Here is a 9,605-nt window from a genome sequence, read left to right on the forward strand (position 1 = left end):
GACCACTCGTTATTCTATACAACAAATACCATTAGTAATAACAGTAACATCTGTACCCTGTCGACTGCCGGCCGCACACTGTCCTAAATGCTTTGTGAATATCAACTTGTTCACAGGCTGTGAAGCAGATGATATAATTTTGTCCTTTTTACAAAGGAGGAAGCAGAGCCTAGAGAGGTTAAGTAACTTCCCCGTGATCACTCAGCTACGTGGTAGAACCAGGTTTCAAAGAGCAGCCGTCCAGCCCTGGAATTAATGGGTTTATCCATTATGTGACCCTTCAAGAGTCTTTATGCAAATATAAGCGAACATAAAGATACGGTATTTTCCCCTCGTATTTTTTCCCCGAAGGGTAGTATACTATTCTCATTGTCCTGCCCCTCTGTTTTCTTTCATGCTTCATTTGCGTTCTGGAAATCATCTCACCTCAGGACACAGGGAACTTCCTTATGCTTTCTTGCAGGGCTGTGTTATCCGGACTAAAGACCCTCCCCCGCGTGGTTCAACCAGGAAGCAGAGGCTGAACTAGATCTTTACACCTGTCCTTCAGGTCCTGATGGGAGTGGCCTGCTGGACAAAGTCCTGTCCGCCTGCCAGGTCTTTTAACTGAGGCATGCTCTTAAGGTTGACGATTGGAAGTAAGAGCGGCAGGGGGTGAGGGGGGGGAAGGGAGAAGACTCGCCAGTCCCACATGTTTCCAGGTAGCATGAGGTGTCATGCACAAGAGAAATACTCAAGCCAGACCACTGCCCCAGGTGCATGCAGAAGCAGCCACCAGCAGCTGCCCTAAAACAGTTGCCTCTCGGAACTCATTTCTTATCCTAAATGGGAGGCAATACTTCTTTCTCTGCAGCAGCCTTGCAGCCAGAATTAGCAGAATGGAAGTGAAGCCACGGCTCTCGTGGGGTCTTGAAGGGAAAGTGGAACAGAAAGGGCCCTAATCCCCAGGAGAGGGTGCTCAGAAGCCTTGCGACTAGCAGTAGACCGCAGACTTGGACTCGGATGCTAGCAGAATGTATCTTTTATGTCGTGGACTCTGGTCCACTTTTTTTTTTTTTTTCCTGGTGCTTTCTGCATCTTGATCATCATTTCTTCATTTTGTTTGTCTGTCCAGTTACGTGCTTTAAACTGGTCACAGGCGTTGCTTCCCCAAAGTTAAGCTACAGACAGTGTTTTCCCTAGGCTGGTGCCTCTTAGAAAGACGAGGTCAGGGGGATGGAATGGATTGTTCCCTAAGACACATCTGTGGTCTGGGAAGACCTGGGCTTAGCAAAAAGCTCTTTGGGTTAGAAGGAAAAATAAATGTTGACTGACTCAAATCCGGAAAGAGGAAGCAAATACTTTATTTCATTTTGAAAAATGAGAGTTCAAGATAGGGGCAGGCTAGGTAAGGGAATTCCCTCCCTTTTGAAATGTTTACCAGAGATAAGAGTCACATTTCGTATTCAATTTTAAGGTACTTTTTGTAGCCATGGACAGTATTTTCTTTAAAGGGTGTATATCTTTATTCCCCTTTTGTATTCCTTTTTAAAAAAAAGTTTACTTCCCAAATCTATTCTAATAGAAACAGAGTCCTTTTTTGTTTCATGTAACTTATAGCCAAGCCAGTTTTCTTATAAAAGAGGCTCACCAATTTTGTTTTGCTTATCATTGTGGATGGGCTGATGGCAGCAGTTTTAAAATAATCACAATGAGTTTCTTACTTGGATGTTGTTGTACAGTTTGTTTTAGAATAATTCATATTGCAGAAGGTAGAAGTAGAGTTTTATCTCTTAAAGACCTCCAGACTGTTAGACTTAGCCCTAATCTTTGAGTGGTCTTCAGTTAGCTAACGACCTGTCAAGAGGCAATGAGAAAATGCAGGCAGAATTTCAACAAGGTCCTGGTCCCTCGTAAGCCCTGACCAATGTTAGAGGTTATTATAACCTATAGAATGGGTACAGTGGAGCCGCTTCCACCTCCTTCAGAGGCATAAACTGAAGATTTTATGTGCATGTGAAAGACCACATACAGATAATTTTCCACATGCACAGAGGACACTGTTGGGATGGGTCATTGTCAGGGAATTCAGAAGTAATCCTGCTCCCCCGTGTGTGGCATGTCCTTGTGCACTGCAGAAGCTCGCTTTGCTGATATGCATCTCCACTGAGCTTTTATGGAGGCTCAGGAGAGGGAGAGGACTCCGCAAGAGTATTTCCTGCCCACGAAATTGACCGCATCATTCCGCGAAGGTCACAGAAGGCTCTGATTTCCAGGAGAGGAGGTCAGGGCTCTGTGAAGGGTCCTGTGGGCAGATGTCTGTGTCCCAGCCCAGCGCTCATTGGTGTGGCCTCCCTGGGGAAAGAAGCATGTCAGAAAGGGTAGGGAGGAAAAATCTGGAGAAGGTGGAGACTGTTTCTCTTTTAGACATCAGATGATGTCACAGAAGACAGTTGGCCTTAGAGAAGTGGAGGATAGGGCGGGCTTGCTGTTGAGAGACAGCAGTAAGCACTCTGGACCCACAGAGCCACACTGTGACCTGGACCCGGGTAGGAGGGGGTGACGGCAAAGGCAACATCCTTCCAGAGGTTCTGAGAAACTACAACAGGCGAGGTTCAGTGAAACTCAGGGTGAAAGGCCCACCTTTGTCAGGTAACAAGCTGAGTTTTTATTTTCACTCTACTCCTTCCAACGTTTGACGAGAATCTGGGGGCAGTGGCGGACGAGTCTTCTTACAAATGCTCTGGGGTGTGGGGGCAACTCAAGAGGCTGACATCACCTGAGGCCCACGTGGTGGTCTCATGGTCTCACTTTGCTCATCTCTGCCTGGCTGACCTTGAACAACCCCTACCGTCCTGTGCACCTGTTTCCATGTCTGTAAAATGAGGGTACAAGACTGGATGCATTCATTCCTAGAATACATCTTTTTAACCTAACTGCCCAGACGAGAACCCCTCGTACAGTATTTAACAGAAGCGGCCAGAGTGGGCATGTTTGACTTGTTTTCAACCTTATAGGGAAAGCATTCAGTGTCTCCTCATTAAGGATGATATTATCTGTGAGTTTTTCATAGATGCCCTTTTCAGGTTGAGTTAGACCCAATGGAATCCTAGTTTATTTAGCATTTTTATCATTACAGCGTATTGAATTTTTCAATTGCTTTTTTTTTTTTTTTTTTTTTTGCATCAATGGAGCTGATTATTTGGTTTTTGTCCTTTATCTTTGTCTATTAAAGTGATGGATTACATTAATTGATTTTTGGATGTTAAACTACCTTAAATTCCTGAAATTGGTCACACTTGGTGATGATGAATAACCCTACTCATAGATCGCCAGATTCGGCTTGCTAATATTTTCTCAAGAATTTTTGCCTTTAGGTGCCCAGTTGGCTCAGTCATTTGGGCATCCAGCTCTTGATTTCAGCTCAGGTCATGACCTGAAGGCCATAAGATTGAGCTCTGCATCAGGCTTCACGCTGAGCATGGAGTCTGCTTAAGATACTCTCCTTCTTGGGGCACCGGGGTGGCTCAGTTGGTTAAGCATCTGCCTTCAGCTCAGGTCATGATCCCAGTGTCCTGGGATCAAGTCCCACAATCAGGTTCCCTGCTCAGCAGGGAGTTTGCCTCTCTCTCTCCCTCTACCATTCCCCCCACGTGTGCTTTTTGGCTCTTTCTGTCAAATAAATAAATAAAATCTTAAAAAAAGAAAAATGCCCCTACCCATTTGTGTGCTGTCTCTCTCTCTCTCTCTCTCTCTCTCTCTCAAAAATAAATAAATAAATAAATTCATCTGTACTCATAAGGGATATTGGTATGTAGTATATTAAAAAAAAATTTATGGAACAACTTATATGCTAGGCACTGTTCTAGATATTGGGGATTCAGGAATTTTTCAGAACAGATTAAAAAAAAAAAAATCTTTTCTCTCGTGGTGTTTCCATTCCCATGGATGACCAGCACGGCTGCTTTCCACTCACACTTGACATTGTTTTCTGTGTCCTCTCAATGATGCTGCATGTTCCAGCCTCTGTGCCAGACTTTTGGTAAACTGGACAGTCGTTGTCAGGAGATAGGAAGGGGATTACTTTCTTTTTTAAGTCGCTGCCCCTTTTCCCCCCTTTTTAACGGAACCGTGCCTAACCTCAGGTAATAGTGTTCTGAGTGTGGGTTCTTTCATTCAATAGTATCGTTGTGAGACGGGGTCCGCGGTGCCGCGGTTGCTCACTCTCCTAACGCGGCATCTCCTCGCACGCGTATTCAGCGGCTTGTTCACCGGGAATGGGCGTTTGGGGTCCTCGCGGCCGGGGGTCCTTGCTGGACCGCCCCGCTGTGCGCGTGCGTAGTTGTGTCCTTTCTGCAAACGCGTTTGCTCCACTCTAGGGTGTATTCCCAGGAGTGGAGTTGCTCTGTCCTAGGATGTGTTTAAACTCAGTTGGGGTCGATTGTGCCAGTTTTCCCCAATGGAAGTACAACGTCGGTTCCCAGCAGCTACGCGGGAGGGCGGCATCTCCATTCTCGGGGTCACCGGTGCCCGGTCGCCGTGCGGATGGGCGTGTCAGCGCGCTGGCGTTTTAGCCTTCCTCTCTGCGACAGCTGACGAAACAGAGCAGGAGATCCTGTTCGTTTTAAATACGACGATTTTTTAAACGGAGCCGACTGCCCCCCTCGCGCCTGGTCTTACAGAGGTTCCGGCTTTCCTGGGCGCCCCTTCCGTGCTCACTGTAGAGTCAGGAGGCCATTCCTGTCCCCACATCTCCCACAGCCCCTGACTGGCATTCTGTTTCCCCAGTAAGAAGAAGAAAAATGACCCGGGGAAATCAATCAAGGCAGCCCAGGAGCGAGTGCCTACATACCAGTATAACATGAATTTCGAGAAGGTGGGCAAGTGCATCATCATAAACAACAAGAACTTCGACAAAAAGACAGGTCAGTGCTGAGGGCCTGGGCTGGCCTCTCCCGTCCCTTCTGTCATCCTCTGCTTGTATCAGACTTTGCGTAGAGAAGGGACGTGCCCCGGGGTGGGGGTGGGGTCACTAATGCTACTTACGTGTCCAGGAAGAAGGCATGAGGGACATCGGGAGCTTCGAGTCTGAGGTCCCACCACGTGCATTAGCTGATGTGCGACTTGGACTGAAGGGCTGAGAATCCAGGGGTGCTGCTGGTCTTGACTGAGGCAGAGAGTTGCCATGAAAGGCACACCTTCCGTGCGCAGGCTGAATGACCTTCTCCTTGGAGTTGGATTTTTATCGCAGTTGCTCATTTAAACTATGACCCTGGGAGCATGGACACCAGAGCCCGAGAGGCTGGTGCTGAGCACCCGAACGGGAGGTGGCTGGCAGGCCGCTCTCAGCCGGGGATCGCTCACCGTGGCCTTCGTTCCCACAGGGATGGGCGTCCGCAATGGAACGGACAAAGATGCCGAGGCTCTGTTCAAGTGCTTCAGAAACCTGGGTTTTGATGTGGTCGTCCATAATGACTGTTCTTGTGCCAAGATGCAGGATCTGCTGAAGCAAGGTACGTGCCTGCCTCCTCCTCACTCCCCTCTATTCGCCCCGCCCACCTCCTCCCTGTCCGGGAAAGGGGCAGCCTGCCAGGGGGTCTCTGGAGGGTGGCTTGGCACACAGCGATCTCAGCCCTGGGAGCCTTTCCTTCCTCTGGGCTGCTCCGGCCCAGGCTGAGACCTTTTCAGGAAACTGCATTCACTCCCCAAACAGGTGAAATCAGCAAGTAGGACAGCAAGGGATAGGTTTGGTATCTATAGAACAGTCTCGATTTCCAAAAGCTAATTCATAGGGAAAGAACAAGTCAGTATCTTTCTGTCCAGAATGGAGTGGAAGTGTCAGCTTTTCCCTGGTGGCAGGGAGAGATTAATCATCTCCCTATATTTCAGATGTTTATGTTTTAAACAGACTTTGCAGAGATGGGAACTAAGGCACAAAATGGCAATGTCACTTGCCCGGTGTCGCAGACCTAACAGAGACCAGGGCTTTGCCCATTCAGCACCCCACTGCCCCCATGCTGCCTCCCAGCAGATGCCTGAACCCCTCCCACACAGCAGGGCACACCTCACGAGGCAGCCCCCTCTAGGTTTCAGACCGTGGGAGAATTCTAAAACTCTCCCTGTCTCTAACTTCTCTCCGCTGGGCTTCCTTCCCTCCAGAGAGGTGCTCCTTCCCCTGCACACCTGTCTGACAGTCGGTGGCCCCTGCCAGGCTGGGAGGGAGAACCCTTTGGAGGTCCCACTAAGGACTTACATCTTAATCTTTCCATCCTCCAACTGCTTGCTCGCAGCCTCTGAAGAGGACCACAGAAATTCTGCTTGCTTCGCCTGCATCTTGCTAAGCCATGGAGAGGAGAATTTAATTTATGGGACAGATGGCGTGACAGCAATAAAGGACTTGACGGCCCATTTTAGGGGGGACAGATGCAGAAGCCTTCTAGAGAAACCCAAACTCTTCTTCATTCAGGTAATCCCTTTTCAAAGCCGGTGCCGTTAAAAGAGGAAAAAGATGGCAGTGATGACAGAGTGACGGGTTCTAGCACTTATACAGATATACGCGCTGTTTCAGTTGGGATTTGCAAATCTAGGATTCGTTTCTCTACCCTGCTGTGCTTGGCACCTCAGTTTGCATCAGATCAGTGCTTGTGAGGGTTTCTTTAAGACACTGCGATATTTTCATTTGCTTTGCTTGCTAATTTGACACAAGCTTTGTTCATTGTGTATTTCTGTATCGAATGCTTATTGAGCCACTAGGGCACACCGAGTGGATCCCTAGGCACCAGGACGCAGCCATGAAGAGTTTGAATGTCCCTATTCCTGACTTCAGGAAGTGATCTCTGCTTTGGTACTTAGGCTTGCCGGGGGACAGAGCTCGATGATGGAGTCCAGGCCGACTCGGGGCCGATCAATGACGAAGATGCCAATCCTCGATACAAGATCCCCGTTGAAGCCGACTTCCTCTTCGCCTATTCTACAGTTCCAGGTATCTGGTCATTGCCTGTGAACCAGACAGGGGCACTCCACCATCAGAATGGAGGGTGGCGGCTGTATGGGTTTCCTGTTGCTGCAGTGATAAATTACCCGAAACACAGTGGCTTCAGACCTTACAAGCCTATTATCTTACAGTTCTGAAGGCCAGAATTGCAAATGGGTTGGCAGGGTGACGAGAATCCCAGAAGGAATATTCTGGAGGCTCTAGGGGGGATATCCACATCTGTGCTTTTCCAGCATGTTAGAATTCCCTGACAACTTGTCCCCTGCCTCCTGCTTCAAAGCCAGCAACCTCGCATCTCTGTGACTCTTCTCTGCCGCAAATTCCTCTCTTGAGGCTTGGATTAGAAAGTAGCTCTCCACCCCCCACACCCCCCAGCGCCAAGGGCAGTGAGGAGTTCCAGAGTGCTTCTCAAGCATTTCCTTTGGAACGCTCCATGTGCCCATTTGTCTCCTGCACACTTAGGTGTTTCATATTTATCTGTGCAAGAACACTTACACTGGGCATTTTCATGCAGCCTTCTAAACCCAAGATGTTTGCTCTCCACGCACACAGCATAATTCTCACGGGGAACTTGCATGCAGAGAAGAGTAGTGGGGCAGTGGCCAGCTCAGCTGATTTGATCGTCTCCTTTCTGTTTTGTTGAAGGCTATTACTCATGGAGGAACCCAGGAAGTGGGTCTTGGTTTGTACAAGCCCTCTGCTCCACCCTGAACGAGCATGGCAAGAGCCTGGAGATCTTGCATATCCTCACCAGGGTGAACAACAGGGTGGCCAGGCACTTCGAGTCCCAGTCTGATGACCCCCACTTCCATGAGAAGAAGCAGATCCCGTGTGTGGTCTCCATGCTCACCAAGGAACTCTACTTCTGAAAAAATAACCATTTCAGGGATGCATTCAAGTGGGAAAGCTATGGATCATTTGTTCATGAGTCTTTTCTTTTCTTTTTTTCTTTTTTTTTTTTTTTTAATGGTCTATCCCTGGAAATTCTAAAGGATTTTAATTCAGGAACATTTATTGATTCAACAGGAAGGAAACTTTCTGGTGCTGTCTTACATTTTTAATGTTTTTGGAGATTTTTTTTTATTTTTTACAATGTTATCCATTTGATGGCTTTGTCATTTCTTCTTAAGACTAATTTTCTGTTCATGTCTTTCTCCTTGTTGTCCCACTTAGTTCATACAACAGAAACAACCTCCACAGACTCTTGGCTGTGTCCGCCATGATTGTGTTGACATGGCAGACAGGGTCCACCTGGCCCTAAGCATTCCAGTGCTTGAAAAAAAGCAGGCTGTATTCACCTGTGTTGCAGAAAGTGGGTATTGAGTGTGATTTGAGTGATTTTTCATTGGCTTAGGACAGATTCTCATGCAAAACTTCCCAGATAAAGCGGGGGTGGTGGGGGGCCGCGGGGTGGAATGTTCGTGATTCTAATAGGTATCAGATAGAAAACAGAAACCGTTTTAGGTATTTCAATAGAAGGAATTTAACAGAGGAAATTGACCTACAAAAATAGTAAAAGAGAAGCCAAATAAAAGGAATCTATGACCACCTAGGACTATGAAAAGGTGTGGTCCCCTCGATCCAGAAACTGGGGTTGCCCATAGGAGCCGGAACGGTCATGGTGGCTGCCTGGTGAGATCTGAGATCACCAAGAATTGGGAATTGGAGCCATGGCCTGAGATGAGGCAAGACCAGCTGGGTCAGATGTGGAGAGATACCCTGCCTTCATCTCTCCTGCCGTTGAGTCTTTCCTCTGTGCCTTACCTGGAAGCCAGCTGCAAGGACCCTGGGAAATGTGATTTCCTGCAAATGCAGAGCACAGCAAAGCCTAGGGAGACGGGGCAGGAATAAGGAATGCATATCAGAACGGCCCGTAATGTGAATATAAGTATCCTGTTCCCTGATGTGCAACAATTCCTCCCTTCGATTTATTCATGGAATTGTCAGATAATCTTCATATTGCCTACTATGTGCAAAATAATCTTTTTTTAGCTTTGAAATCTACCTGGAATTTTTTAGATTATTCCAATCCTTATTCTGAGTAAATTGTTTTGTTGCCTCTAATTCTCTGTAGGGGAAAAGTTTATGGCAAAGATTTTTGCACTTTGTTTTCAAGGTTACCTTTTGAATTTTTGACAATTCTATTCTGACCCAATAACTGGTTAACACACAGATATTCATATTTATTGATTAAAATCTGGTTGCTTAATTCCTAACCTGCTCAGTTTGCTTTCCTTCTAAAGTTTTTTATAGCAGTGGAAAAATGGAAAAACATGGTAAGAATCAACCCCACTGACTTCACCTCCACACAAAATATAATTCATGTCTCTTTTGAAGCTGGAACACGAATACAGCAATAAGTCAGTCCCTTTGGAAGCTGAAATTCTTCACATTAAGGGTTAATTAGAAAGCTATTTGCCATGGGCTACCATTTATTAATTTGGCAATAAACAGTAGAAGTTCTCTTGTTTCAATAAGAAAACTAATTTAGGGCCAGTTTATTCAATCTGTCCCTGGTTTCCTGCCATCTAAAAAACACCAAATGTACAAAATTTAAGTGCAGATCATGAATCAAGAATCAACAAGCATCCTCCCCACCGTTCTCAGAATTCACCAGCCATTCTTTGGAAAT

At 46.9% G+C, this 9,605-nt stretch overlaps 1 protein-coding gene across 3 annotated transcripts in view; it reads left to right on the forward strand.

Moving 5' to 3' along the window:
* The window catches only part of CASP7 (caspase 7), a 28,736-nt gene extending 20,092 nt beyond the window's left edge, over positions 1-8,644 (forward strand). For all 3 annotated transcript variants that reach the window (XM_044240566.1, XM_044240565.1, XM_044240567.1), the window contains 5 exons: positions 4,768-4,904; positions 5,364-5,492; positions 6,270-6,445; positions 6,832-6,961; positions 7,619-8,644. In XM_044240566.1, the coding sequence (XP_044096501.1) occupies positions 4,768-4,904; positions 5,364-5,492; positions 6,270-6,445; positions 6,832-6,961; positions 7,619-7,842 (796 nt within the window). In that variant the 3' untranslated portion in view covers positions 7,843-8,644. The remainder of the gene's footprint in view (positions 1-4,767; positions 4,905-5,363; positions 5,493-6,269; positions 6,446-6,831; positions 6,962-7,618) is intronic.
* Positions 8,645-9,605: the final 961 nt, after the last annotated feature.

Source organism: Neovison vison, chromosome 2 (assembly GCF_020171115.1).
Source record: "Neovison vison isolate M4711 chromosome 2, ASM_NN_V1, whole genome shotgun sequence".
In the NCBI taxonomy this organism is placed as follows: domain Eukaryota; kingdom Metazoa; phylum Chordata; class Mammalia; order Carnivora; family Mustelidae; genus Neogale; species Neogale vison.